Here is a 27,183-nt window from a genome sequence, read left to right on the forward strand (position 1 = left end):
TAATATTTTCATGAACATTAGATAATAAATCTTTATAATGTTGACTAACCTGGTTACTGATAACTGACGGGGAATCACCCAACTAATCTGATATGCATTTCTAACTATATACAAAACAAAGAACTACGCCACCGCCAGAGTCTGGCGGCCAGAGTGTCAGAGTGCGTGCAAGACAGTGCAAGACACTGCAAGAAAGGCAAGAAAGACAGTGAGTCACGATTAGCACAGACGATTAAATAAAGTTCCTTAAATTCAGTGTAGTGAACGTTGATAGTGTAATTATCCTCGATTCAGTAAGTAAAAAAACTTATTCTATTTTTATAGATCGTTTGTACCAGACTTGTACCAGAGAGGAAAGTCCTCTCTGCTTGTGCTACAAAGTTTCGTAATACATCACGATCAACATGGCCAATACGTAGTCTAAATGTTGTCAGTTTTGAAATATTGAAGCACGCAGGTCCATACTGAACGTGTTAATTGCAAACCACCCGTCATTTATTTATATTTTGTAAAATTCATATTTTCACGTACTTATTACATTTATATTAAATAAGATATAGTATGATAAATAACTTTGGTCTATATTGTTCACACTTCAATCATCTATCCGCAACAAATTTCTTTATATCGTTTATGACAGATTTTGACCTCATTTATCGCAAATCGTCACTTACCTTCGACGATCTGTTTATCTTCTTAAATTGTATCAATTAAAAGGAATGCAGAATGATGAAATCAGAAAAGTAGAACAACAGAACAATAGATAAGAGAACAATGACTTATTTCTCCTTTGTTTCAGGCGTTGATACCTCACAGACATAAAAATAAGCAGTTAGTAGCATCTTCGAAAATGGAATTAATTGTACGACCACCAAGCCCACTGTCGGATAGTGGGAATATAAAGGAGAATTGGAAAGATTGGAAAATGGATTTCTTAGTATATTTAGGTGTGAATTGTAAAAATGAATCGGAAGAGAAAAAAATGTTTTTTTTAAAACAATACATAGGAGAATTTGGTATAAAAATTGTGAACAAAATAATTGAAAATATGATAAATAAAAATAATATTACTATGTTGTTAACAAACCTTGATGAACACTTCGGTGTTCATAGTGAATCTCATGATGTTCCTGAAAATGAAGTTACGAATAGGTACAAGTTCTTTACAGCAGAAAGAACAACTGGATCTATCGCAAAGTACGCTAATCATTTACAAGTAAGTTATTTGAAACCTTTTTTGAATTCTGCTCAAGTTCTATAACATTCTTTCAAAAATATTCGTATTATACATGCTATTGAAATTTTACTCTTTTTCAGAGATTGGCAGCCCCTTGTAAATTCGGAGAAATTAAAGATAGTTTAATTCGAGACAAAATAATTCTTGAAGTAAAGGACGGCCGCCTAAGAAAAAAACTCTTTAAAGAAGAAAATCTTGACTTACCAAAATTAATAACAATTTGGAACAAACACGTAGCTGAGGCTTCGGAAAGAAAACAAGATACATTTAAAGAAAAGAAGAACAATGATGATACTAAGAATACGTCGACTGAAAACAATAAAAATGATATTAAAACAACTCCCAATAATAATGTGAGCAGAAACAAAACTGTTCCTAAAAGAAACGACAATAACAATTCTGACGATGATCGTGAATCAACTACTAGTTCGTGTAGTAACACTAATTGGGAGAATAATACTCAACAATTCAAAAGAAACTGCTGGAGGTGCAATACAAAACACCCCATGAAACGCTGTCCTGCTTGGGGTAATAAATGTGAGAAATGTGGTGAATACCGTCACTTTACTAACCAATGTAGACTTCCGTTCAGAAATTACGATAAGAGAAACGTAAATGAACAAAATACGTCACGTAATATGCATATCAATGAATCTAATTTTCAACATGAAAGGCAACTGGTAATCCGCCAAACAAAAATAAAAGTGTACTTATCCTGTTCAAAGGGAAGAAAAGAACGTAAGGAATTTATGATATGTACTTCTTATAGCAGCCAAGTGCTCCACAACTTGACTTCATCGCAACTGGACAGACGTTGTATCCAGTATTACCTACTACCAGTTCGGTACATGGCCCTCTTCCTCAACCGCCTGTGGGGTACAACCAAAATCAGTCACACCGTACGGGAACCCCCGGAATGATTCCAAATATGGTAAATATGGAACGACGACAGTCTTAGTTTTTAACCATTACATCTTGCTTCTTTGTAGCCTAACGCACACGCAGAGTGGTCATGGATGCACAACGAAAATTTAAAATCGCGTGAGGTTCTACAAAACAACGCTTACGCACCAGATACAATCTCAAGATCCCCAACAAACAATCATTCAGGTCCACAAGGAGCGGGCGAAGCTAAGAATACAAAAGTGAAGTCTAAAAATGAATGTATTTTGCAGTAGGAGTGGTTATAAAATGTTACTGTGCTTCATCTAACAAGTTTTCCATTGTCTGCATTAAACTTTATTCAACAAAATATTAAACTTTTTTTTAAATGTAAAAATAACATCTTATATGTATTGACGTACATTTATGTAATGTTGTTGACAAAGGATAGCCTGATTCCATGTATTATATCTGTACGTCAATTTTAATTTGTATGTTCAATGTTGTTACATTGGCCCCTCTAAACTAATAAATACAGATGGCACGTTAAATAGAAACTGTGATGGATCGATATTTTCTTCGCTCGTTAAAAAACTGAATTAAAACTAAACGTGCAACGTGTGCAGTAAGATCTTCGCATTTAATCAAAAGAACATCTGCTTTATTTGTTCCTATTTTATACGAATGATATACGTTATATAACATTTCTTAAACGATACATACGACTTATTAATAAAAATAAATAAAGCACTAATCTCTTTGGTATGAGACTCACAATAACAATACGTAGAATATTGGTAGTTTTTTTTACTATATGTACTTGTCATGCGTTTAATACGTAGAAATTCCGTGGCAGTCAAACTGTGTATAGTGCTTTATAACAATTTTGTATAATTGCGCGAGGACGTACACAAATTTGTTTCATTAAAATTGATCTGTATCTCGATGTTGTACAGAGGTATAATAAACGAACTATTTTATACTGTCTATGCGTGAAATTAATTCGTTCGTTCCTTTTCACTTAAAGCTCCTATAAAATTCGTTACTTTAAATATTCCTTAAAAACAGAACATTTCACGATACATTGATAATAGTTTAGATGTTAATAACAACGCATTGTAAAAATCGAAAATCGGAAGCAAACAGTTGTTAAGAAAAATATTTAAAATTTCAAAACAGTTTTCTAAAGTTAGACTTACCTGTATTAAAAAAGATTAACAACGATAACAGTAAAGTTTGTTCAAAAATTGCTACAAAAATTACTATACTACGAGAAAGTCCTATAAACGTGTACTGTAAAAATCTATAAAAATACGCGTTAAACATTATCCGTTTCTTAATAAGCATATTATGCGTAGCTTATACACGCGTGTATTAAATACGTCCTGTACGATGAGTACAAAGTCTTATAAATGAAAGACTCCGATATCCGCATGGCATTAGTAAATAGGCGCGATGTCCGTACTAGTCAAGACGAACAAATAGGAGGATATAGGTATGTATATCAAATTTGTACATGTATAAATATATATTAAAAAATATCGAGTGTAAAATTTCTATAGCTGATATTTTCCACTCGCAAAAGTATAAAAATTTTTACGTTCTCATTGTGTCCGATAACGATACATATGTAGGTATACGTATAAAATTCATCCAAAAGTTTTGTTTCATGGATGGAATGAAGGCAAATCTGTACAATTTCATCTCGATATTTGTCATGTTACTGAAAATAGATCTAAGCATGTCTCGCTGTTACTTCTAGTTACGACGATAGATACTTTTCTAATTGCGCGAAAAAAAAATATAAAAAAAGAGAAAGGTACGGTGCAAACCAGTGTAAATGGTAACTTTTTAGTGTCCCACTGTATAGAGCTAGACGTCTGTTCAATCATCAGTACAGTATACCGGCAAGGGGCACGAACGTGAAATAATTCGAATCAAGTTACGGACGGATCTTGACTAAAATTATCTACATCCGAGCAGAGCGTAACTTTGTTTAAACTATATGGTGGTCTTTTTGGTTTCGGCGGTGGCGTGGGGGGTTTTGTTTGAACGTCAAGATCTTCTGTAGGGGTGGGAAGTTTGTTTTTCGACCACTGTCCTAGGGATCGATTAATATTGTTCGAAATACCTGTTCCGCAATGTTGAACGGGTAACTCTTCCGGTAGATTGCAATAATCAGCTTCGCGAGTTTTCACAGGTAGGGGCGGTGGCGGATCGTCCTCGGATGTCGTGCTATCCGTGGTACCGATACTATCTCGATTCCCCTTTCCTAAACTGCCAGAATCTAGTCCGTTGTTTATATTCCTCAAGTAATGCTGAGACTGTCCAGACAAACGATTGCTTATTCTTCTTTCCTTTTCTACCTCCGATCTTAATGGACGCGTTGGTGTCAACTACACGATGATTGTATCGTTATTACTATCGAAAATTATAATGAATCGATGAAACGTTACCTCTTGACGAAGTTCGAAGATCGGACTAGTAGGGTAGCTTGATATCAGCGGTGTGACGGGGGTCGATATAATTTGCGACACGTCCGTAGTAGTGTACCATTGACTGGTCGGTTGATCGCTTTTCGTTGACGAAGCCGAATCACTTTTACGAGCGCTTCTTCGCTTCGAATCCTTCTTCTTATTCGTTCCCGGATTCGGGCTTCCGAGCGCTTTCTGCAGAGATGCCGTCGACAATATATGCGAACGTATCGATGAGTTCCTGTACGGCAGTTAATCCTCTTATTATAGACAAGTGTTTGCACCGTATCTCGACGTAAATAGAATTAGATGCTATAGTTATTGTATGAACTAGTATAATAACTATTATTTACCTATTTAGCGTAATAGTCGGTTGTTATTCAAATTGTTTTAGTCGGGTAGAAATATGGTAAAACAACAGATGACACGTAAAATAATAGCATGCAAAAGAAAATAGAAAAGAATGATAAGTGGAATAAAGTAATATGTACAGATGAAGTTCTCGCGACAGGTATTTATATACATTTTCATTTTTTCCTTTTTGACTTGAGAGAAAGAAACAATTATGAAAAGTACATAACAGCCTTCGACACGTCGAACAAAAATTAATCTAACGAAAATGGTAAGCCAGCCAACGCAAAAGTATTAAAGCAAGAACAAAAATTTGTTATATATCGTTATATGCATATGCACCCATGTGTACATATGTACACGAAAACTGCTAGGAACGAAGGAAGGATAATAGGATATTGTGCTTGTCGGGTCCGACAGCGAAATTCCTGAAATTTATACATACATTAATCTAATCATTATTCCTCAAGTAAAGATAATATGTACATATAAAGTGTAATTAAAATGAATGACTAGTACGAAAGGGAGCTACGAAAGTAGATAGATAGGTCTAATCTTCTTAAGCGACGATGGCTGTGATATTTTTACCTTGACAAGTTGACACTTTGAGTACCAGGCGAAGCTGTACTGTTGTTGTTAAAATTGAATGAGGCGAGCGACTTGAACGTTGCGACTTGGGATCTTGTAAGAGAGGATACCCTGGAGTGAGTGCCACAGCTGAACGAGATAATTACAACGTAACCAGGTGACATTATGACAAACCAGACATTTGTTATACGGAATTATTTATACAGAACATCTATCGTTTCTTTTTATTCGAATACGTAGACGTACGTGTTACGATTATTCTCGTTTAAACGTTTTTCAGTTTTACATGCATGTGTAATCTTTACAGACAACTATAATAATAATATAAACAGCGCTTTAAAACAAAAATCCCATACCAAAGTTAATGTCATATTCGACAAAGAAATAAAGAATGAACGAAATTGGTGTTAATAAAAATAATAGCGATATGTTCAGCAAATTAGATGCGCTTAAACGTTACACTCACTCAGTATTGCTGATATTCGATTCGGATAATCGGTGAGTCTCGCCTCTCGAAGCTTGATGCCTTCGCATTGTAACGGGTTGCGATAAACTTTCGACTTGTAAGTCGCATGTCTGCAACAGTAATTATAATGATATGCAAATTGAAATACTTTAGCAACGAGATCGAATCCCGACGTACCTTTTTCCCATACTTGGCCTCGACTTGACTTTTCATCGACGCGAAACATACTTCGAGACGTTGATGGAACGGAGTCAATTCAGGGGGAGCACGTAGCTTGTGCAACTGCACGCCGACCCCTAACAACGGTATTTGCTCGGCGATTAATCCCTCCAGTTTCGAAAGGTCGGAATTCTCCTCCGGGTGCGAAGCGCGATACTCGGGATTGAGAAACGCTTTTTCATAATTATCTATACCGCCCATCACCGCCGGATCCAGTATACCGTTCAGTTTCATACTAAGCGGATTTAACGGAAGATTATTATCAGCTTTGTGAGCCAAAATTAAATCTCTCAATGCAGTATTGCTAGCTTCCATCGTTTCAATCGCATTGCGGAGAGGGCTCACTAAGTAGGTTTCACTGGACGTGACTGGAAAACATCGAAGAATACCCGGTAAAGGATGACTTGTTACGAGTATCGTTCTTTCGAGCCACAACGAGGCGAACTCGTTATTGCTAATCGTATTCGTCGACGTTTCCTTTTCCTTATCGCTAGAATTAGCGTTACTCAAAATCAAATCTTTCTTTGGCGCTGGTCTCGAAAAACGGAAACGTTGTACATCGTTTACTCGATGATACCTAAATATCGATAACAAAGTTTTTAAATTACATAGATGTGCACGCATATATCGATGAACTGTATCCACCTACCTTAACACTGCTTCTGCTGTTATAGGTTTTCCACTAAATCGTTGCTTTTTCTCATCCATTAACGGATCCACCCTGTTAATTTGGACGTATTGATGATTAGATTCTAGCATTTCCGATGTAGGAGGAGACAACTTATTCATTTGTTCCGCGTTTGGTAACTGATTCAACGTCCGTGAACAAAAGTCGCTGAGACGTTCGTATTCTTTCCCACGATAAATAAATACCTATGATCGATTAATAATGATAAATTAGAATCTGAAATAACTATTCGATTGTAAATGATCGGCTTATCTATATATATTTTCTGTACCTTATTTTGTAAAAACGCCGGATGACCGCGACCGTAATACGCTACTCTAAAGTATTCGGGTTCGGGCCTCAATTGTTTAACGATCGCGTCATAAAACGTAGCCATGCGTCTCAGCAATACAGAAAGTTGTAGATAATCGAACGTTTCTTTCTCGTACTGTTCAATTAACTCTTTACAGACTGCGAGCGCGCACTCCCACATTTTACCTTTGTCAAAATATGCGATCATATCGTTGTATAATGCCTCTTTTAGTTCCCGATGCGTTTGACAGGACAAATATCTGTGCGATTTCAAAAGCGGTGGTAATTGCCGGTCGCTCCACTCTAACAACTGACTATGGAGTTTCAAAGAATACGCAGCTTCAGTATAATTGTCGCATTCTAAATGCAGCTCGCAAAGCTTGTTCACGTATCTGAAAGAGAAACGAGCAATCAATAATTATCTACTCGCATAAGCATATTAGTTTCGTTTTGAAAAAAGGAAATTATTAATCGCGCGGTTTTACCTGATATACATTTCTTTTCTATTTATTTCGGAATAAAATTCCAGCAGATTTACGATACACAACATTCTATGTTCCTGAGACTCTGCGTGCATGATATCACGATACTGTAAAAGACGTTCCATAAGTTTAGCTACTGTGTCCACGAAACGCAGTCCTTGATCTCGCAAGGTAGAGTGTTTGTCGCAAAGATTTCCCATTACTTGAATCCAAAGTAAACGAAATTGTTCATCTCCTCTGCCGCCCTCAACCTGTCATAACATGTTTCGTAGTAAACGACAGATATCTTAAACAGTATCGGTATAAATATGTGACCTACCAATATATCTAATTTTGCGATCATCTCATTTTCATATTCTGTAAAATTAGCTTTTATGTGAGTAGGTTCGCGTTTCGTATCGCCGTACCCTTCAACCATGCGTGAACTATAAAATTCGCATTGCATCATATCGAAAAATATAGGAATGGTTGCTTTCCTCAGTTCACTCTCTGGAATTAACGCCATTTCCAAAATCGCCCCGACCAAAGCCGGAACGAACATTATTTTGTATTGCCCTAAATTAAACCACATCGACCGTATTTCAAACGCAGTTTCCCTAGAAAGAGAACAATTTTTACTGATTGTTCTTTCGATACATATTTGAAAGATTAGATATATAGACTTAAATTAAAAATTTACTTACCTGCGCATATCGTTATAACGCGTTGCAATTCGATTGCGTTTCGACGTTGTAAAAGTTTCTAACTGCAAAGCCGGTTGAGTTAAGAACGCGATTGTACAATGAAAAAAATTAGACCAGGCTTGTTGTTCAAAGTCAGTGAAATAATAATCTCTGATAGTGCCTGAGAAATAGCGTAGCGATTTTAAAATTATGCTGTTCTGAAGCATAATCATCTCGCACCAATCTCCTGGAAATACGCTTTTCGACACTAAATCTTTGAATACCAATAAAATTTCCATAAGAAAATCGAGTAAATCGAACTTGGTTCGAAAGTGATTTATATAAATTTCATAATGATGCTGCGTCATTTGCCTAAAACACACGCTTAACGTTACTACTCATCGTGTACGGATTTTGATTTCTTTCTTATCGTTCGTAGCTCGTTAGGGTTTTTACCTAAATATGGCAAGCATAACTGAAACTAAATTTCTCACTAATGGGTTTTCTCTGTCCATAGATATAACAGTTTGTATAATCGTTCGTAGAGCGGTGAGCATAATTTCTTTCACGTCCTGCACAGTGCTTCCTATGTCCTTTCTAAATGTTAGTTCCAATATATCAGATAAAATCTTGACACACAATTCTACCTGTACGAACATAAAAAGTGAAAAAAATATTCTAACTTAGTTACATGTTAAACATTTCCTCATAAGAATACGATGAGGCAATTAAAAATAATGGTAAATTAAACAAGGCAATAAAAACCATTCCCGATGATCTAACATAAAATACTTATCGCAGTTAGATTAAAATGCGCGTCTCTCGTATCAGTTGCAATCACCGTGCCAATAAACATTTTTACTTGCAGTCAAGTAACATGTTCGTGTTTTCACCGTGTAGGTACACTTGAACAATTACCTCTTCGCCGAAGCCACGGTGCTGGTTGAGTCGATGTCGATTTTCGCCGAGCAGCCTGGCTACCTTCGCCACGCTTTTTCCAGGCGTACTTGACAGCCCCTTTTATAGGCCAATAACCAAAACCAAACCAAACACAAAAAAAATGAAACAGCCCTATGTTAGTTAGAATATAATGCCAATTTATGCATCAAAACAAAAAATTATATAGTTAAATCCTTAATACTGCCCACCACCTGAGACATATTGCATCGTAAGAATCCATGCAAGGATAGTAGTGATCTAAGCAATAGAACAAATGTAAAAGGGCTGACAATGAGAAACTGTGTGATTTCCATGCTGTCAGAAGTAAGAAATGCCTAATTTTTTCATGCTAATGTAAGAGTTTTATAAAGGATGTCTTTGATTCAAATTTCAAGCCCTTACCATCCAAGGAGAACATTCAATGTATACCGCAACGTTTATCAATTTTTTGGTAGGCACAATCAAGTTTATGCGTAAGTGAAGACATCTTAGAGGTGAGAAAGTAACAAGACGGATGAAATACATAGAAAGATGCGTGGCGGGAGGATGTCAGGCTGCACGGAAGCACAAACATGATGCTAATCACGATACTTGTAGGAAGACTTTATATAAACACAAGTCGAATAAAACTTCGCTCATATTCTGATTATGCGAAACGAGGACGATAGTGCAACAAACGTACAACATACATATACTCGATTTTAAGCTGTATCACACCCACGTTATTATGCACGAAGCCTCGACAAGAATTTGATTATTCATGAAAGGATTTCACAATTTCGAAAAATCATCGGAACATCAAAACAGTGGGTGCATTGAAAAATTAGTCATTTTGTATGCACTCTTTTTTCTCCACACAATGATCGCCAAGTCGTTGCGATTGATATCAGTCGAGCGACTTACCTCTTCCTTAGCTTCCAATAAATCGCGAACCAAAATAATGATTCTAGGTAACAGAATCGCCCTGCAATCCGTGTTCAAAAAAAGAGGACTATGAATCATATCATTTACTGTCATCATTTTCTGTTTGGTCAATCTTCCTACTGGCAGTGTAACTAATAAATCGGTCAGGATCGTGCTCAATTGCTTCCCGCTGTATACTCGTAGCAGATGAGGTATAGTAGCAGGCAAATATTTAAGACACGCTCCTTGAACTAACAAAGTACTGTCTGTTTCATGCCTCATCAGTTCGACAATCGATCTCAGCAATTCGGTTAAAGTTTGAGAAAACTCTTCTTCGTCTTGATTTAGCCTATTTAAAAATATACACGTTTTAACACATGTCCACACACGATCGTGTAACGTATGATGAGACGTACGCAATGAATAGAAGGCGAGATTCAACGATAAATCTCATACAATATTGTAGACTCTTCATAGTCTTCAGGAGTATGTCGCGTTCTTGTGAACCATTGTTGGTCGCGTTATCTATGCGTTTACGTAATACTGCAATTAATTTTTTGTACGCAAGCGTTGCAGAAAAACTCTCGGAAATGTACAGATCCAATACTGGTTGAAAGTGTTGATATTTTCTATCGGATACGAGGCCAATAATGTACAATAAGCATTCAAAGACCATGTCGTCGTAAACGTCACTATCGGAATTGCTCATTAGTATATTGAACAAAGCGTCCAAAACATCCTGGAACATGATTAGAATTCATCTATATCTGTTTATCGAAATCGAATCGATATTTGCATTACCGAAAATCTACCGACCTGTAAGAACTTTACCACGTCCTCACCGTCAACTTTCATTAAGGCGATCAAAGATTCTTTTAAATCTGTATTGTGCGATGCCCAGTTCAATAAACCTAACAAGTCTACGTTCTGTGTCAACTTTGTTGAACAAATATTGCTCGCGATCAAAAAGTTATCTTTGCTGCTTAAGGTAAGTGCACCCACCGTTGGTTTCTTCTCAACGTTCAATTCCATCTAAAAGAAGGAATGCTTTAGCTATCCATCACGTATACGCCAAACCAAAATTTAATCTTCCGAGTTGTACCAATTCACCCCTCGTCGATGGCAATTTCAAATAGGATATATCAGCCTCTTCGTACTTTTTCTGGTCCAACTTATAAACTAGCAGCTCGTGCTGAATATCTTGCAAGGTTGTACCATTACGTTGCATCAGTTTAACGTAACTTAAAGCGAAAGGTTTCTCGGATTTATCCTTTGCTTCGTTCGAACTGCGGTGTCTAAATGTAAATTTCAGGTGCGCCTGTTTGAATTCCTGGATAGGAACAGCAATTTTAAATGTTTCACACCATCTTGGCTTGTCTTCGTGATAATAAATAACGCTGCGATATTCATCGATCATCGATGCTCCACCGCCCAATTTGATAACTCCTGGTATTGGCACGCCACCCTCGTTACATACTTTGACCTACCAACATACAATGTTCACGATAACGTGTTTAAAATCGTCATTTAAACGATACTCACCGTAACTTCAACATTTTTATCCGTAGACTTTGACCCTTTATTAAATTCACCGCTTATCAATGTCAGATACAAGTCGTTCCTAACGTCGCCTGGTAATATGACTTCTGGGAATCCCATTTTCCTAGCAATGGCAACATTACCAAGCACTAAATGTGGATTTTCATCGCGTACCTATGTATCAAATCCTTTGAAAATACCACGCAACGCTGTTAAATCTCACACACTCTCGAAAACCAATGTTACCACTTACTTGTTTCGGATCTCCTCTGAGTAACTTTAAACTGGCCCATAAACCTTGAACACCGGCGAAGTTGCCATTGCTTCCATTACCACTTTTTTGGATATTTATCTCTTTCTGAGAGAGAATCCTACGTAACGTGCCGTCTAAACTTTCTTTCTCACAACATCTGGAACGAAATGAAAGGAGCCCGACAAAACGAATTCTTTCATCCGAACTACACAAATTCAGATTTCTCATGAACACGTTCACATGCCCTTTCGAGTAAAACGTTCGTACTTACTGTACGAAAGGAATAAAGTGATGATGATCAGAATCGCCTTCAAGTCTTCCAGTGATGTACGCTGTAATATCCATTGCCGCTACACCAAACGGCCTCCTCATGTTTTCGGTGTTTCTCGACTTTTGACTAACTTGCGTTACGCTCGAACGCCGGTGGTCGATGACTTTAACTTCCATACCTCCGATCCTGATCACGTAACAAACTAAGTAAACCTTGTCTCTGGCTAAATCTCGAGAACCGAGATCCGTGAACAAGACTCGGAGGTTGTGCAACTGATCTATGTCGCGTGCGAGTCCCTCTTTGCTCCACGATACCACATAATTTTCTGTGATCGCTTTCATCTCTTTTCCATCGTACAGAGTCAATAATAACTCTACGTCCTCAGCCATTTTACACACAAAATTTCTTACGCTAACAAAAAATATGTGCGAGTACACTGGCGCTTGTGGTTTCGACGATTTCTGTTTAGTATCGTTAGCCGCCTTTCTTATTCTTTCCGTAGCTGTTTCATGATGGTAATACAACTGAATCGTACTCGTTTCTTCAGGATTTAGAACATTTCCCTGTTCATCGCGGACAACCATGTCCATACCTAATAGCTGATTTCCAGTATCGATTCTGGCTGTTGCCAATCTCTTCATATCTTTTAACTCGTCCACCGTTAAAGTGCCACTTAAAATTTTGCTTCTGTACCCAATTAATTCTAAAATTTGTTGCTGCATCGTTCGGAAATGCACCGAGTGCACCTGTAAAGAAAAGGAAAGCATTTTAAGATCCCTTTATATGCTGACGCAGACTACAAGGAGATATACGCACCACGTATAGGTGCTTCCAGTGATGTCCCCATTCTCTTAGAACATTAGTAATTTCGTGTATTAAACAATCCGTATTCATCGATTGTTTTAAAACGTGTACGTAAGGCTTTGGAAAGATTCCGCTTGCTCCGTTCAATTTACTACGTCCGTGATACCAATCTCCGCATTCTTCCAATATATGTATCACCTCCCCAACAGTTAATCGCATCGCATGGGGATCATCGTGCGTAAAGTTATGTATGGCTACATGACAAGTAATTAATTACGCTTACAAGTATCAATTTTGATACGAATTACATAGGATGACGCTTTAATGAATATATTAAAAGTACAAAATGATTCGAAGCAATTAGAGATAATGTAAAGGAGAAAAAAAATTCAACAATTAATTACGGTTATACAGACATATCTGTGTAATATTATATGTGCAATAATGTGCATGTCCGTAATATGTGTGCGTGTCTACGTACATGTCGTGTTATTATGTAAATGATAATGTCACGAACATTTATTATCGTTTTAATAATATCCGTGAGTTGATTAAATGTACTCGAAAAATGTAAATAAAATCATCAAATTCCACGTCTATGAATAATTGTGAATCGACACTTGGTGAAACCGCAACTAAATTTTATCTGGTTGGGGCACCTCCCAGGATGTTAGATGGTCCAAACGCTACATTAATATAAATATTACGCGATTTATTCCTTACCCACGCCTAAGCGTTCTTCGAGCTGTACCCATGCCATTGTCGTTTTAACTAACAACTTATTATAACAAGATATGTACACTAAATATAATTACATTTCGTTTCGCACGTTTATCGTGCGAGTGAAATATGTCTCTTTCTACCGTGACATCTAACACAACATAACTCGGTGCAACTAACAACACCACCAGGATTTCTGACTCTTTCGCACACACACAAAGAAAATGCGGCATGTTCACATTGGGACGGATCTCCTCAAATCTCCTGTCTAGTCTCAAGTCTAGTGGACGATTTATGAAATACATCTGGGCGGGAGTTTTGGTTCATTACCAAAATCTCGAGAAATTGAAATATCTTTTTTCGCGGAATTTAGAAAAATGCTTCAAATAAAAGTTGTAGGTATTGACGTCCTCTACAAGAAAGGTTCTATAAATTTTTCGTCTAACTTCAATATTTAACGAGTTAAGTACGATTAATTGGCATTTTATGGGTACTGATAAAATATCCACATCGAATCAGCAAAAATTTCGTTTTTCCTCAAATACTCCTAAACCGTTGGATCTATAGAAAAATTGCATATGACCTTTTCTGTAGTTGACAACTAGAGCTACAATTCCTATACGAAATTTTTTCGCTAGTGTTGATAGTTAACGAACAATTTACAAAAATCGAAAAAACAGTTTTTTATAAATTAGTCGTTAACTATTGACGATAGAAAAAAATGTTTAGATAAAAGTTGTAGTTCTCGTTGTTCGCTACAAATAAGGTCCTATGTAATTTTACAGTCTTTTTCTATCTCGAATACTTCAGACGTAATCGATTAATTATTACGTCCATCGTCAAATACTTCTTAACGTGTTGATTTAGGAGACTATAAAAAATGCTGGAGTTTATCGATTTATAACAGGATTCTCTGCCTCCGGCGTTTGTGAAATCTCGAAGTTCTTGGCCAGCGTTGTTACACTTTGCCAATGTCAATTGCGCAACAGCAACTATAACCGAGCCGACCGCGACAGCGATCCGATTGCGTTCCCACTCACTTTGCTCTTACTCGTTACATACATAAGGTTCGAAGGTTTATTCTTTCTGCCCTCGAGCACTGCCCTTCCTTTTTCCCTTTCTCGCTCTTATTATTTTTAATCGCCTGGAACCATTAAATTTCACCAAGTTTTTCGCACGAGAAAACTGCGAGAAGGCCGATGACGTTCTCCCCAGTTCAAGGATACCGAAAATAGCTCGATTCCTGGGAAATGGCTAACGTTTTTAAATAAACAAAAGAGTCTGATAGAAATTTAGCAAGACGCTACAGACAATTCATAGTATGTATCATATCGTATGTGAATACCGACGAGATAGGTATACAATATCGGTTGCAATCCGAGATCCGAGTTGAGCAATTGTGCGACTATTCCTTTAGCTATCTTCCACTTTTCGATCGCCGCGTCGTTTTACATAGGTGTAAGTTTACACGACGATGTTGTAACACACGTTTAACGATGCACACCTGGGAACTGACCATGAGACAATCTTCTCCACCCACTTTTATTACTCATTCTTCAGAGTTTTCAAGAATCGTATCAAATGTCGTCAAATGTTTCTTTCTCTAGAATTTCGGGGGTCGAAGGAATCTCTCGTTTGAAGAGAGAGAGACGGTAGTCGGATTTTAATCCGCTACTCGGGTTTTGCGATATCGAATACGCAGGCACACCAGCTCCGGATTCAAGTATACATATGCGTGGTTACTATGTCGGTTTATTGCCAGCATTCTAACACATTTACCTCTGCTCGGTGAACATTTGATACCCAGTTTTCGGTGAAAAAATGTGTCAATTTATCTATCTCCCGACAGGTTTACAAAGGCCTGCATATAAATAGGCTGACAGGATCACCGAATGCATTCAATTCGTTCGTTGCTTCCTGGACGTCGAACAAATCCATCTACCCTTCATCATGTTCAGAGTAAGTAAAATCGCATTGCTGTAATACACGCAATGTTTAACTCTTTGAGCCTGCGTCGTGAGATTATCGTCTTTTTTCTTCGGATCGTTCTAATCCGTCGATTTCACGTTTTTTCTCAGCAGCTACTTATTTGCGGTTGCTTGCTGGCGGTCCTGGCGGTCGCACAAGCTGGCGTGATAGCGGGTGGTTTGCTCGGGCCCGCGGCGGTCGCAGTGCAGCCAGCGGCAGCCACGGTCGCGATACCATCCATCGCAACATCCACCTCTAATTTGATTCGGGGTATTGGTAACTTAGGTGCCATTTCGGCGATCTCTAAGAGCGAAGATACGCCGTTCAGTAGCGTCAGGAAAGCGGACGTGCGCATTAACAATCCTGGAATCTTGACGGCGACCGCTGTCGCAGGTACCTGAATACGGGGTGCCAGTTTACTCTTCTGCTCTGCAACCTGTTCTCGCTTGCCGACACGCTTCCTTTACGCTACGATCAGAGTTTTCCTTTATTTCCCTTGTCCAACCGCTCGTCGATCCAATTGAAAAACGTTTTGTTATCTGTGATTTCAGCTCCTGGACTTCTCGCACCTGGACTTATCGCACCTGGATTGACCACCGCATACGGTATTGCCTCTCCGGCTATCACCGCTGCCGGCTTACCTTTGGGTCTTAATGGTTTGGCATTGAACGGGCTAGGTGCCGTCAAGGTTATCTAAGGCTGTCTAAAAACCGACTCGAAGAAATTCGAAAGCAAGATTTTACATCGCCATCGATCACGAGATATACAACGTCCCTGTCGGTCGCGAATCATTCCGAACGATTTACTTTCACGAAATGTAATAATCGAATATTCAATAAATATAACAGTCGTCTACGTCTATTCTGTGCAGATTCTTATCGCTGTAACGGGGCGGGGTGTAAAAATTAAAGAGAAATAATTTGCTTTGTTCAAGCGATATACGCTATATTTAATAAATAAAAAGGTCGAAAGTACGAAAGTACATGCGCATATGCATACATGACGATCGTGGATACAGTAGCTGATAGGAGTCAGTTAATTTAGTGGTCGGAAGAAGTGGAATTCGGGAAAACGGATTACCAAGCGTAGGAGACACCGATGGGGCTGGAGTAGGTCATGTGCGAAACAGCGACTGCGGGGGAGTAAGCTACTCCGAGGAGCTGAGCCGGTTGAGCAGCGTGGGCCAAGGGTGCAGCATGTGCGGCGTATGCCAAGGGAGCTGCTTGTGCGGCGTATGCCAACGGGGCTGCGTGTGCGGCGTATGCCAGCGGGGCGGCTTGAGCGTAGATCGCCGGGTTGCTGACACGGATGTCGGATCTGCTGGTGCTGGAGAACGGAGTAGCGATGGTCTTCGATTGGGTCGCGATCTGCGCCAGATTTCCGCTGCTGCGGAGGATGTTGTCTGACGTCGAAGTCAGAGCGTACTGCTGGGGTATGAAACCAGCGTTGCACATGGCAAGGGCGCAAACGAGAATCACGATCTGAAAGAAATCACCCGAGTTAGAGAAATTGTCAATGCGTAGATGTAGGCGAAGATTAACTTTCGATGTAACAGTAGTTACGATATCAGAAAATAGACTATTTGGCACTGCTTACCTTGGAGAACATTGTGAGGAGGGTTTTGCTCGTTTCGTTGATTGAATGTACGAAATGGTGCGAAAGCAAATGTGTACCGATCGTCTCGTAGCCGAAATCTTATATAGTCCGCCCGGCTAAGAAGCGAACGAGATAGAACCGGATGAAAGGTGGGGTACAAGGGCGTGTTTCGGATGGTTACATCTGTACGCGTGATACATATGTAGGTACGTACCTACCGAAAAAACTTTCGCCATATAATAATCGTTCGCGTTCGTATATGTTTCTGTTCGCCACGCCCGGTACCTGCTTTTACATTTTTTCCTTTTCTCTCTTTCGACGTTATTTCTCGTTGACTTGTTCCCTCCTTGGCCTTGGACTAAAAATCGAAAACCGTTGTCGACTGGCCACTGTCGCAAAAGAGAGCAAAAACCTGCGATCCATTTACTTTTACCCTCTTGCCAAATTTCTCGTCGGTCACGGACGGACGTGGTATAGTCTAAATAGCGATGGGAACGATAACGTGATTAAATAATTACGACCGCGCGTTGCGAAACGTACCCCTTACTTTGTGCGAAATGTGTCGCATAAAATTCGTTAATGAGCAATCAAATTTTCGTTTATCACTCAACCCGCGAGAAGTTATTTCTCGCCTGTCTATAAACTGCCTGAGATTTACGGGGAATGCCATAATTTATGAAACAATTCAATATTCCTTTTTTGCATCTCCAGACGTTCTTATCGTCATCTTCTCGCGATTAAAATCACTTCAATTTGCAATTCTGCTGACGAAATAAGTTTGTTCTATTATATGTATGATGTCCCATACGTTTGAAAATACAGGACCGTCCAGATAGGAGCAGGACGACAATCGCATATCGGTACATAAAATGAAAGAAGCGATACAATTGTAAGTTGAGCCGGTAGAGCCGGCTGTAGTTATAAAGCAACAAGTGGTTTTAACCAAAATATGTATCGAAATAAAACAATTAGCAGTCTTACAAATGCTGAGGACTGTGAAAATCCTTCACAGCAGTCCTTACGAGTTCAAAATTCAAATGAGGAGGTAATTAAAGACATATGATCCTGAAGGTTGGAATAAACTTATCATCAGTTGAAACAATGATTCTTCTTATTCCTAGTTCGAAGAGTTAATACGAAAGAATATTTGTAAGCCGGAGATTACAAAAGTATTGGATAAAATTTTCGAAACGTTTTCCGATTCTGACGCCTGTCAATTAAAACGACGTAAGCTCGTCGAGTCCACCTTGAAAGAGTTGGCGAAAGTCAACGTACCTTCGGGGCAAGCGAATACGATCGTGAATCGAATAATTTCGGACATCCCACGATATTCCAAGCAACATCTGGTTAAACTCGTTGAGTTCTGTGTCGCGAACATTCGCAACGATGACGACCCGATACATAGGTAAATTACTATTATTTGTCTCTCTTACGTCTCCATGAAATATTTATTAAATAATACTTCCTCGCTTTTCAGCTGGAAGGATTTATTACCCGTACTGCTTGAAACATTGGAAAATGAAAAGTATGTTACACTCTCGCACGGTGAAGTTTCTGGAAAGGAATATAAAGAGATAATCGTTAAAGACATATGCAATTCCCGATGGGACGTTAATATTCTGCCACCTTTGACAAAAATGTTTGGGTAACTTATTTCGAGATTCTTAACACTGCGTAATATATATTATAATCGTATGGGTGAAAAATCTGTTTCTTATTCCAAGGGATGTAGCACTGGATAAAACGCATCGTTCTATGGTTTTGAAAAGTCTATGTTCTGCTCTTCCTCGATTACCCTTGGATCAAGTACCTTCCTTCGTTTATCAGGCGTTAAAATTATGCAAAGACAAAGATAATCAAAAACTTTTGAGTGCATTATCCAAATACTTTGAAAATTGTTATTTGAAAACAGTAGTGATTTCCAGCGACGAACAAGACTTTGAAGAAATCGGTGGGTACAGTTATCTTTGCAACGTCTCGTTCGATAGCGCATTTCGTATATTAATGTACACATTTACACTTGTAGGTACGATTAGTCTAAAAGAAGTACAAGAGAACGAGAGCACCGTTTTGTATCATGTCTACCAAGCTGCTCGGTTAAATCATGAGAACATGAGAGATTTTATTCGTTTCATTAAACAAGTATCTTACGCTCCCGAGTACATGCTACAACCATTTATGCTCGCCGTATTGATGACGGTCTCGAGCATATACGAAGATCAGGTAACAAAATATTTACTGCCACGCTCTTTGCTTGAATTGGAATTTGCTTTTTCTGTTTTATGCAAAATTTGATAGATCTATGAGACGCTAAGGACTGGCATCGTTAATGATAGTCTAGAGAAATCGAAGAGAGAATGTAGTGCATGGTTGAGACAGCTTTTACCTCCTCCTCGTAACATAATCGAAATTATTCGACGGGTCATCGAGAGCAGGTCTTGGATTCGTTTATTATGTTTCCTCTTCTCCTCGCGTTTACTCGTTCCATCATCATCTGATCATTCTACAGCAATAAAGATCGGCACCTGATACTGAAAGGACTCACCGATCTAGCTTTTACGTTAATGAAAGTCGAACAGAAATCGAAGAACAATGCGACAGTCATGTGGCACATAGGATCCGACATAATACAAGAGATTATTAAAAAACGTCATGAAACTGTTCCGGCTGTGTTACAAGAGTTGATTAATAAAATAGTATCAGGAGGTACATCAACAACCCATTATACAGGTAACGAAATAATAATTAAACATAATAAACGTACGCATGTGCCTTACTCCGCATATCTTGCAGGTTGTTTAAAGTACGCTTGTCGTGAATTATCAATGATCGTCTTGGATCATCAGGCCTTGATTATGACCATCCTTGAACGATTGTTATTCTTGCCCAGTACAGTTGCTAGTCAAGTTTTAAACGCTATGTCTCCATTGATGCACGTTTCTGCTAATATACGAGAAAATATCCTCTTGATTTTAAGGAAAGCTCTATATCGCAAGGGTGTATCCAAACGTCAGATGGCTGTAACAGGATTTCTTGAAATGCTAAAATATTCTAAAATGTATTCTCGGGACAACTATAGGCTCAGCCAGCATTCCAATTCCTCGTTTCCTTCTAATTCTAGGTCGATGTTGACTCAAGTAATATACTATAATAGATTTATGCAGTATGAGTAAATAATAACTAAGCATTGATATGTAAAAACATTTAGGCGACGTTGGAGAGCAATTCACAAGGAGAAAGATTTACTCCGCAATTCGACAAGAGTTTGTGCTACGAGATACTGGACATATTAAAAAAATGTTTCACTTTCGAGTTCGAGGTCAGATTGCATTTATACGAAGGTGAGAAACGATTGTGTAGTTGTGAGAATTTCTATAAACGATATTACATCTTCAGGATTGTACGACGCTATTACCAAAAACCCTGGTATCATCGAAATTTTGATAGATATGTTTCTTTCACACTTGAATCTTTACGTCGAAACGGATGATAGTATTTTGCCACCTGTAAAATTCGATCTGTGTATAGAGATTCATGGAACAGAGGTGGTTTTACAGGAACCAATCGGGCAATTGATATTCGCGTTGCAAAAAATATGCGTTAATTCAACTGCGAGATATTCAAACGTTTTCGAGAAGTTGCGCGATACCTTGGAGTTGTTATGCAAAGGGATGGCAGCCACGCAACTGGAACATTTAAACCTGGTAACGATAAAAGTTAAAGCAAAAGTTTAATGTGTACTTGGCAAGCATAATATCTCGATCGTTCTAGGATAATGGAATTGACTATCTACACGAGGACTTCCCTAAACCACAAAGGAAGTTAAAAACTCTTGATGCATCTTTTGCTGTCTATGAAGCTTTGATGGCGTATCGTATTGTAGAATGGTCAAAGGGAAATACAGACGGCAGCCAGATTACTGATTTATTTAAGGGCTATACGCGATTGACAGATTTCATTAGAGCGGTAGTTTAAATATCAGATTTTCTCCTTAACATTTACGTTCAAATTATAATACAACACTTTAATGTAGCAATCTACGAAAGCGAAAAAGGCTGATGGTAAATCTAAAAAAGACAAGGAAACAAATAACACGACGATCAAAAAGCCTATCAAATCGAACGATATCAAAATACCGACCACCATTATGGATTTGACAGTGATACGTGATTGTCTATCACTTTTATTTTCGTGAGTATGATACTAGTCGAATATTGGAAGATTGGGATTTCATATGAAAGTTTCACTTGTTTCCAAGCAGTCAGTCTTCAACTCAGGACGATAACGTGCTTCGAAAAAATCAAGATTTCTGTTGTTACATATTACGAACATGCGAACAGCTTTTACAACACTCGAGACCATTCATAAACGACTCTCTCCATACGAAAAGCAAACAGTGCATAAATACGTACATCGACATTGGAAGGTAAAATCGAGACGGACGAGCTGTTCTTCCTGTTTCTTTTTTAATCATTGTTAACAGGAAGGTTTCATTGTTAGGCTACTTTATCAGAACTTTTTGCTATGCCTGAACGATGCTTTTTCAAAAAACGAACGAGCGGCGGTACTAGCTTTGCAATGTTTCAAAGAAATTTCTTGTTGGATGTGTACATCTATTTCATCTGAGTTGCCAGCGTTTCTCAATTCGATCCGTACGTTGTCATCCATACAAATTGTCAAATTCGTGTCGTTTTCACGGTATTTACTTTCAAATGATCTTCTTTCAAGTTGGAACGCGATCTAGAGTGTCGCAAAAGTCTTCTTCAAATGTTGATTCTCAATTAGAAGAAATTATTTTATCATTAAAACCTCACTTGAAAGCCGCGCTCGTTGAAGACGCAGAAAGCGAGGAGAAAAAGAAAGTAGCACTTATTCTACTAGAAATAATGAAACAATTTTCATATAAGATAAACTTTGAGAAACATACCTCTGATAAGGTTCGTATATTATTCTGTATTTCCTTATTCCGTATATGCGAATTACGTTTATTATTTTTAATTCGATTTAAAAGATACTCGAAGGTATGAGAAAAATGCTGGAAGAAGAAGATATCCAAACTTCCAACGTGCCTGCAATTGTGCAGTTTTTCTTGGAATTGGAAGAATATGCTCGAGAATACGGTGCAACGTTCAACGATATCTGTTTGGAATTATGCAAAAAAGTTGGAACCATCGACGGTGTAAGCACTATATAGTTTTAGGCTTTAATTTAAAAATATTTTAGTGCAATTTTTAATTTCAACCAAATTGTTATTCGTTTTTAGGTGACAGAGTTAGAAACAAATAGAGAGTACAAAATTGTACGCGACGACACCGTGTTACCAATTTACAACACGTTGAACAATCATATCAAAGAAAAATTGAACAATAGTTCTTGTTTGTTTATGCGATTAAAAGCGGAGGATAACGTAGCTCGAACAATGATCGACGGTGAAGAAGGTAAGGACGAACTTAAAATTCTTCTATATTAATCTTGCGTAACACTAGAAATGAGAAAGTTCTATCATTGATGAACAGGCATGGACAATCTGAAAGAAAAAGAGCGTCATTTGTGTAAACATTTATCCTATCTTGCTCAAGTACTTCATACGTTAGCTAACACAGCGATGAAATCGATCTCGTGTACTGACGCTACATTTAAGAATTTGCATTCCTTGTACCATTTACTCGTGTATTTAACAAAATACTTCTGTGTAAAATCGAGCAATCAAAACGCAGCGTTCCAAGCAGTCAAGTATGTATTATATTATCATCACTTTTTATTCGAAGTTAATGATCTATTTATTAATCGAAGTCGATCGTTAATCGTAGATTTATCCAAACCGTACAGTTAGCTGGTAAGCCGCTGAAGTCTGCGTTTTACAATTTAGTTGCGTACGTGGAGGTATGTAACTTTTAAAAAATGGCTAACATAAATTATGGACTTATTTTTAATCAAGAATATTCGCACCGAAGGAGAATCAAAATGAGTCGAATTCCAAGACCGACTCGTACGCTCAAAGGAATAAGATTTTAAAAGAAACTAAAGTAATACCTCGCGTGGTATACGAGATCGAACAATTTAACAAAGAGATATTGTTACTTGGAAAGAGAACAGATGTAAGTATCGAATGCAACCCAAGGTAATATCTTACTCTTCGATCTACTTCTCATACTTGAGTTTTAACTTTTGCGTAGATACCACTGGAAAATTACATAAAGCACAGCGTGACGAGAGATTTCAGAATAAAGAATGTCGAGTTGGTGGAGGCACTCGAGAGACTGGACGCGAGCTTGGTAATATAAATTACCGACAAAAGATCCTGAATCGAACGTCGGTTTCTCTGTACGATAACAAACTTTTTCCTCTTTCAATAGCTCACTGGAACGAGCACACACGACCCATCCGAAACTAGTACCTCGCACATAAACGAGGCTGATAGCGACAGCGAGGATACGACTTCTCCTAAACGAACCAGAATGGAGGATTGAGATATATTCGATAGAAATGTATAAACCGTTTTCGTACACATTTAAATATTTTTTTATAAAAAGTATTTCCAGAGAGGTTCTGTACAAGTGTCAGCTATTTTCATTAGTTTAGTTACCTATAAAATTGTGATACGATTATAATTCTATGCTACAAAGTCCAGCGGCCTGTTGAATCCTCCTTTTCTATTCATATACTGTCTGTACTTCCTTTTCAAGATAACATGTACAGCTCCCACGTCATTCCCGTCAACTTTCTTGCCTTTAGTAGTATCAAAACCACAGAAACCCATTATTCTCATCATTTCTTGTTCCTCCGGTGTTTTCCCCTGCAGATCGGCTTCTGCAAGATTTGTTCAAATATCTGATCGAATCATTTCGTATTTACTTCAGCAGATCATTCTTTTACATTCCACTTACCTGTTATCACAGGACGTTCTGATGTAGCAGTTTTTAATTTTGGCTTTGGCCTGTCTCTCTCCCTTGACCTCGACCTGCTGTACGAACGTCTGTATCTGTCTCGTTCACGATCGCGCTCCCTTTCTCTATCCCTCGATTTCACTCGATCTCGTTCAACCGATCTAAAATAGTTTTCCGTTATACGTACACATTTTACTAAACAGAGCCGAAAATACATACCTCCTTCTTCTCTCCCGAGAACGTCTTCTTCTTCGATCTCTGTCCCGTTCGCGTTCCCGATCTCTTTCTCGTGATCGATCTCGTCTTCTCCCTGGCGAAGGTGTACGACTACGACCCATGTCACGCGTTTCTTAATTTTTCGTCGCGTATCAACAACGATGTAGGAGTAGGTGCATACAGTTTAAATATTCCGTATCTCCGCGATCCTGTTTAGTACAGACAATATACGAATCCACACAAATAACAGAACTAGGTTAGGCACAGTACTAACCACAATGGGGTAAACAGAAATGCACATTATGTTGATAGAAATATAGATTGCGCGTTGCCCATAAGGAAGCAGACGTTCCGATTTAATATAGGACAGATCGCTTTTTGGAAAAACATACTCTACTAATTACTGTCTTTTTTTTCATTGTAAGCTAAGAAGGAGAAGTCGTGGGAGTAGCACAGACCGCACAGACTAGTGGGAGACTCCTTTTTATTACATGCAAATAGAACAGTTTAATACCGATCGATATGGCTTATCGTCTTTATCAATTTCGTGTGTATGTCTCATCAGTCTCATCTCATACTCTCTTGGAAATAAAGAACGTGGAGGAACATAAATCGCAGAATGTTTAAAATTATTCGAAGAAATAATTTGTCTACGGAAAAGATCAGATCATTCAGCAACTTCGTAAAAGTAGTCGAAGTCGGTCCTCGAGATGGACTGCAAAATGAGAAAAACATAGTGCCGACTAAAGTTAAAATTGAACTCATCGATAAACTAACGGAAAGTGGTTTAAGAACCATAGAAGCGACCAGTTTTGTCTCTCCAAAATGGGTTCCACAAATGTCGGACAACGCTCAAGTTTATCAGAATATTAATAAAAAGCCGAACGTTTCATATCCCGTTCTGGTACCGAATGCAAAAGGCTTAGACGATGCCCTAAAAGTCGGCGTAAAGGAGATAGCTATATTCAGCGCCGCATCTGAGGCGTTTTCGAAAAAAAATACTAACTGTTCCATCGACGCTGCCGTGGAAAAAGCCAAATTGGTTATCGAGGAAGCGTTGAAGCACGATATCAAAGTCAGAGGATACATATCCTGTGTCGTTGGTTGCCCTTATGAGGGTGAAATTAAGTCGACGATCGTTGCCAATTTAGCAGCGGCTTTACTGCAATACGGATGTTATGAGATCTCTCTGGGAGACACTATAGGTGTGGGATCGCCTAACAAAATAAACAATTTGTTACACGACTTGGAGAATGTGTCTAGCGATATGAAAAAATTCGCGCTTCACTGTCACGACACTTATGGCCAGGGTTTAGTTAACGTTTACGCAGGACTCGAACGCGGCATACGAGTTTTCGACTCGTCCGTAGCCGGACTCGGAGGTTGTCCATACGCGAATGGAGCTACCGGGAATATCGCTACTGAAGACTTGCTTTATCTCTTACACGGGCAAGGATTAGAAACCGGAGTAGATCTTAATGAAATAGTTAAAATAGGAGAGTTCATCTGTAGTCAACTTCAACGGAGAAATCAGTCTAAAGCGGGTGTCGCGATTCTCTCTAAAAACAATTAAAAAAAATGTTCGTTATTCCAATTTTATTTTTTTCTTATTTTCGAATTAAGAAACGAATATGAATTTGTATTGGTACTATTTTTTTATATTATTTTTACTTAGCCGATCTAGTACTTGAAAAATTTATATACAACACTCTTTAAAGTTCAATTATTATTATTTCTTTTTCCTTCTTGTATACACAATCAATAGAAATATAGGACATCGACGATCCAGCACGCTGCTTCTCTTAAGCCGACATACTTTCGATATCAAGAACATACGTTTCTTGTAAAGCCGGTTGTATTAAACAAAAAAAGAGATACATTATAATACAGGAGGCCGATTCATGTTTAGTGTTACGAGATGTTCGATAGTTCTTGTAATATGGCCTGTGTATCTAACGAGCTTAAATCTATCGAGCCTCGGGTATCGATCACGACTCCAGTCACCTGGAAGATGATGCGTTAACGAATATTCTACGTTATCCTAGAGAAAGGAAAAATGTCAGATTTACCATTTCTTCGAAAAACGCAACGTGATCAGGTTTTTCGGAATATCTTTCGTACTGATCCAAATTGTCTTGCAGCTTTAACGTAAGGCTATCGTAGTTCTGTATTATGATAGCTAAGATTTGCTGCTCCGTCGGCGTGGACAAACTCTCGCTCGTCAACCATGCCGTTATTTTTGGTGGAAAGTGATTGACGATGTCTCTCATATTCACTAAACAGTTCGCCAATTTCAACGCGTGCTCCTTATACTCGTAAGACTCGCTCGTCGAATAACGAAGCGCTTCAACATACAAATCATATCATTCATTACTAATCTTTATACAATTCAATCTTTAAAACGTTCAAAAACTTTATTTGTTTAATATATATACCCATCGCGTTCAAATTCGTAAAAATAAGCCTCATTCGTATTATCTCGTAAAATAATTCGTCGTAACTACTAGGAGAAGACAAGAACGTATCGCCGTACGTAATAAACAGGTTCAGGATATTCACGACCTAGAAGCGTTCAAATCGAACAAATAGTTAATTCAATCGATTCGCGGGTCGTACATCGGAACCCGTTGACGCGATTAAGGATGTATTGGCTATACAGTCAATCCCGAAAGTTTATGCACTTTAGAAACGCATTTTTTAAAAAGAAATCAGACGTCGGAAGAACATTGCTAATAATAAACAACAAA

The 27,183-nt window shown here is 38.3% G+C and overlaps 8 protein-coding genes across 24 annotated transcripts in view; 4 read left to right on the forward strand and 4 right to left on the reverse strand.

Moving 5' to 3' along the window:
• Positions 1 to 160: 160 nt before the first annotated feature.
• On the forward strand, positions 161 to 2,676 carry LOC108630761 (uncharacterized protein DDB_G0287625). 5 transcript variants are annotated; one of them, XM_018034248.2, is made up of 5 exons: positions 161 to 293; positions 800 to 1,216; positions 1,318 to 1,917; positions 2,007 to 2,168; positions 2,227 to 2,676. In XM_018034248.2, the coding sequence occupies exons 2-5, from the start codon at positions 851 to 853 to the stop codon at positions 2,413 to 2,415; spliced, it is 1,317 nt and encodes a 438-aa protein (XP_017889737.1). In that variant the 5' UTR covers positions 161 to 293; positions 800 to 850; the 3' UTR covers positions 2,416 to 2,676. The 5 variants fall into 5 exon arrangements, with proteins under 5 accessions (XP_017889737.1, XP_026674077.1, XP_026674078.1 ...); XM_026818276.1 differs by lacking the exon at positions 161 to 293 and adding an exon at positions 335 to 457; XM_026818277.1 differs by lacking the exon at positions 161 to 293 and adding an exon at positions 485 to 743 and having other exon boundaries at positions 1,318 to 1,943; positions 2,010 to 2,168; positions 2,227 to 2,318.
• Positions 2,677 to 2,913: 237 nt separating this feature from the next.
• mbc (dedicator of cytokinesis protein myoblast city) lies at positions 2,914 to 13,984 on the reverse strand. 6 transcript variants are annotated; one of them, XM_026818270.1, is made up of 21 exons: positions 13,773 to 13,984; positions 13,062 to 13,303; positions 12,246 to 12,991; positions 11,975 to 12,179; positions 11,725 to 11,895; positions 11,285 to 11,665; positions 10,999 to 11,214; positions 10,599 to 10,921; positions 10,183 to 10,531; positions 9,259 to 9,357; positions 8,797 to 8,987; positions 8,362 to 8,712; positions 7,998 to 8,274; positions 7,682 to 7,929; positions 7,177 to 7,588; positions 6,867 to 7,090; positions 6,176 to 6,794; positions 5,999 to 6,108; positions 5,533 to 5,661; positions 4,576 to 4,834; positions 2,914 to 4,443 (listed from the first exon to the last, which is right to left on the reverse strand). In XM_026818270.1, exons 1-21 carry the CDS (start codon positions 13,807 to 13,809, stop codon positions 4,057 to 4,059), a joined length of 5,976 nt encoding a protein of 1,991 aa, XP_026674071.1. In that variant the 5' UTR covers positions 13,810 to 13,984; the 3' UTR covers positions 2,914 to 4,056. The 6 variants fall into 6 exon arrangements, 5 of the variants coding, with proteins under 5 accessions (XP_026674071.1, XP_026674070.1, XP_026674072.1 ...); XM_026818269.1 differs by having other exon boundaries at positions 2,914 to 4,515; positions 13,773 to 13,983; XM_018034241.2 differs by having other exon boundaries at positions 4,057 to 4,515; positions 11,975 to 12,128; positions 13,773 to 13,983.
• Positions 13,985 to 15,619: 1,635 nt separating this feature from the next.
• CPF2 (cuticular protein CPF2) lies at positions 15,620 to 16,598 on the forward strand. Of its 3 annotated transcripts, none has more exons than XM_026818280.1 (3): positions 15,620 to 15,728; positions 15,848 to 16,022; positions 16,289 to 16,598. In XM_026818280.1, exons 1-3 carry the CDS (start codon positions 15,720 to 15,722, stop codon positions 16,432 to 16,434), a joined length of 330 nt encoding a protein of 109 aa, XP_026674081.1. In that variant the 5' UTR covers positions 15,620 to 15,719; the 3' UTR covers positions 16,435 to 16,598. The 3 variants fall into 3 exon arrangements, with proteins under 3 accessions (XP_026674081.1, XP_026674083.1, XP_026674082.1); XM_026818282.1 differs by having other exon boundaries at positions 15,848 to 16,007; XM_026818281.1 differs by having other exon boundaries at positions 15,621 to 15,728; positions 15,851 to 16,022.
• A 58-nt stretch (positions 16,599 to 16,656) lies between these two features.
• CPF1 (cuticular protein CPF1) lies at positions 16,657 to 17,634 on the reverse strand. The gene is made up of 3 exons (XM_018033930.2): positions 17,548 to 17,634; positions 17,334 to 17,449; positions 16,657 to 17,218 (listed from the first exon to the last, which is right to left on the reverse strand). Exons 2-3 carry the CDS (start codon positions 17,343 to 17,345, stop codon positions 16,814 to 16,816), a joined length of 417 nt encoding a protein of 138 aa, XP_017889419.1. The 5' UTR covers positions 17,346 to 17,449; positions 17,548 to 17,634; the 3' UTR covers positions 16,657 to 16,813.
• A 627-nt stretch (positions 17,635 to 18,261) lies between these two features.
• On the forward strand, positions 18,262 to 23,879 carry FANCI (Fanconi anemia complementation group I). 4 transcript variants are annotated; one of them, XM_018034378.2, is made up of 22 exons: positions 18,262 to 18,378; positions 18,455 to 18,738; positions 18,811 to 18,978; positions 19,058 to 19,284; positions 19,360 to 19,556; positions 19,632 to 19,768; positions 19,843 to 20,063; positions 20,127 to 20,470; positions 20,542 to 20,674; positions 20,730 to 21,037; positions 21,105 to 21,299; positions 21,367 to 21,524; positions 21,595 to 21,759; positions 21,834 to 21,985; positions 22,062 to 22,270; positions 22,345 to 22,512; positions 22,597 to 22,771; positions 22,850 to 23,066; positions 23,144 to 23,216; positions 23,288 to 23,431; positions 23,510 to 23,608; positions 23,690 to 23,803. In XM_018034378.2, exons 1-22 carry the CDS (start codon positions 18,283 to 18,285, stop codon positions 23,801 to 23,803), a joined length of 3,984 nt encoding a protein of 1,327 aa, XP_017889867.1. In that variant the 5' UTR covers positions 18,262 to 18,282. The 4 variants fall into 4 exon arrangements, with proteins under 4 accessions (XP_017889867.1, XP_026674075.1, XP_026674076.1 ...); XM_026818274.1 differs by having other exon boundaries at positions 19,058 to 19,556; positions 23,690 to 23,879; XM_026818275.1 differs by having other exon boundaries at positions 19,843 to 20,470; positions 23,690 to 23,879.
• On the reverse strand, positions 23,602 to 24,892 carry ytr (U4/U6.U5 small nuclear ribonucleoprotein 27 kDa protein yantar). Of its 2 annotated transcripts, XM_018034380.2 has the most exons (5): positions 24,711 to 24,892; positions 24,440 to 24,645; positions 24,221 to 24,381; positions 23,920 to 24,143; positions 23,602 to 23,777 (listed from the first exon to the last, which is right to left on the reverse strand). In XM_018034380.2, the coding sequence occupies exons 2-4, from the start codon at positions 24,556 to 24,558 to the stop codon at positions 23,947 to 23,949; spliced, it is 477 nt and encodes a 158-aa protein (XP_017889869.1). In that variant the 5' UTR covers positions 24,559 to 24,645; positions 24,711 to 24,892; the 3' UTR covers positions 23,602 to 23,777; positions 23,920 to 23,946. The 2 variants fall into 2 exon arrangements, with proteins under 2 accessions (XP_017889869.1, XP_026674080.1); XM_026818279.1 differs by lacking the exon at positions 23,602 to 23,777 and having other exon boundaries at positions 23,840 to 24,143.
• Positions 24,893 to 25,039: 147 nt separating this feature from the next.
• Positions 25,040 to 26,072, forward strand: Hmgcl (hydroxymethylglutaryl-CoA lyase). The gene has a single exon (XM_018034379.2). It carries the CDS (start codon positions 25,056 to 25,058, stop codon positions 26,007 to 26,009), a length of 954 nt encoding a protein of 317 aa, XP_017889868.1. The 5' UTR covers positions 25,040 to 25,055; the 3' UTR covers positions 26,010 to 26,072.
• A 75-nt stretch (positions 26,073 to 26,147) lies between these two features.
• The window catches only part of LOC108630787 (armadillo-like helical domain-containing protein 3), a 5,385-nt gene continuing 4,349 nt past the window's right edge, over positions 26,148 to 27,183 (reverse strand). For both annotated transcript variants that reach the window (XM_018034284.2, XM_026818152.1), the window contains exons 9-11: positions 26,872 to 26,998; positions 26,506 to 26,780; positions 26,148 to 26,440 (exon numbers count right to left, since the gene is read on the reverse strand). In XM_018034284.2, the coding sequence (XP_017889773.1) occupies positions 26,348 to 26,440; positions 26,506 to 26,780; positions 26,872 to 26,998 (495 nt within the window). In that variant the 3' untranslated portion in view covers positions 26,148 to 26,347. The remainder of the gene's footprint in view (positions 26,441 to 26,505; positions 26,781 to 26,871; positions 26,999 to 27,183) is intronic.

The sequence above is a fragment of the Ceratina calcarata genome, unplaced genomic scaffold (genome assembly GCF_001652005.2).
Source record: "Ceratina calcarata isolate Rehan_Ccalc_2016 unplaced genomic scaffold, ASM165200v1 scaffold78.2, whole genome shotgun sequence".
In the NCBI taxonomy this organism is placed as follows: Eukaryota; Metazoa; Arthropoda; class Insecta; order Hymenoptera; family Apidae; genus Ceratina; species Ceratina calcarata.

What these genes read in the sequence shown, in the direction of transcription:
- mbc (XM_026818269.1), bottom strand. Translation starts at nt 13,809, where the DNA reads ATGGCATGGGTACAGCTCGAAGAACGCTTAGGCGTGG. An exon ending in TCGAATATCAGCAATACTGA is followed by an intron (nt 5,662 to 5,998) that starts GTGAGTGTAACG and finishes TATCTCGTTCAG; the next exon opens with CTGTGGCACTCACTCCAGGG. An exon ending in TCTTCGAACTTCGTCAAGAG is followed by an intron (nt 4,516 to 4,575) that starts GTAACGTTTCAT and finishes ATCATCGTGTAG; the next exon opens with TTGACACCAACGCGTCCATT.
- FANCI (XM_026818273.1), top strand. Translation starts at nt 18,283, where the DNA reads ATGTATCGAAATAAAACAATTAGCAGTCTTACAAATGCTGAGGACTGT. An exon ending in GATGACGACCCGATACATAG is followed by an intron (nt 18,739 to 18,810) that starts GTAAATTACTAT and finishes CTCGCTTTTCAG; the next exon opens with CTGGAAGGATTTATTACCCG. An exon ending in AATGATCGACGGTGAAGAAG is followed by an intron (nt 22,772 to 22,849) that starts GTAAGGACGAAC and finishes ATTGATGAACAG; the next exon opens with GCATGGACAATCTGAAAGAA.
- CPF2 (XM_026818280.1), top strand. An exon ending in TCGGGGTATTGGTAACTTAG is followed by an intron (nt 16,023 to 16,288) that starts GTGCCATTTCGG and finishes CTGTGATTTCAG; the next exon opens with CTCCTGGACTTCTCGCACCT.
- LOC108630761 (XM_018034246.2), top strand. Translation starts at nt 720, where the DNA reads ATGCAGAATGATGAAATCAGAAAA. An exon ending in AGTACGCTAATCATTTACAA is followed by an intron (nt 1,217 to 1,317) that starts GTAAGTTATTTG and finishes ACTCTTTTTCAG; the next exon opens with AGATTGGCAGCCCCTTGTAA. An exon ending in CCGGAATGATTCCAAATATG is followed by an intron (nt 2,169 to 2,226) that starts GTAAATATGGAA and finishes GCTTCTTTGTAG; the next exon opens with CCTAACGCACACGCAGAGTG.
- Hmgcl (XM_018034379.2), top strand. Translation starts at nt 25,056, where the DNA reads ATGTTTAAAATTATTCGAAGAAATAATTTGTCTACGGAAAAGATCAGA.
- ytr (XM_018034380.2), bottom strand. Translation starts at nt 24,558, where the DNA reads ATGGGTCGTAGTCGTACACCTTCGCCAGGGAGAAGACGAGATCGATCA. An exon ending in TCTCGGGAGAGAAGAAGGAG is followed by an intron (nt 24,382 to 24,439) that starts GTATGTATTTTC and finishes AAACTATTTTAG; the next exon opens with ATCGGTTGAACGAGATCGAG. An exon ending in AGAACGTCCTGTGATAACAG is followed by an intron (nt 24,144 to 24,220) that starts GTAAGTGGAATG and finishes CAAATCTTGCAG; the next exon opens with AAGCCGATCTGCAGGGGAAA.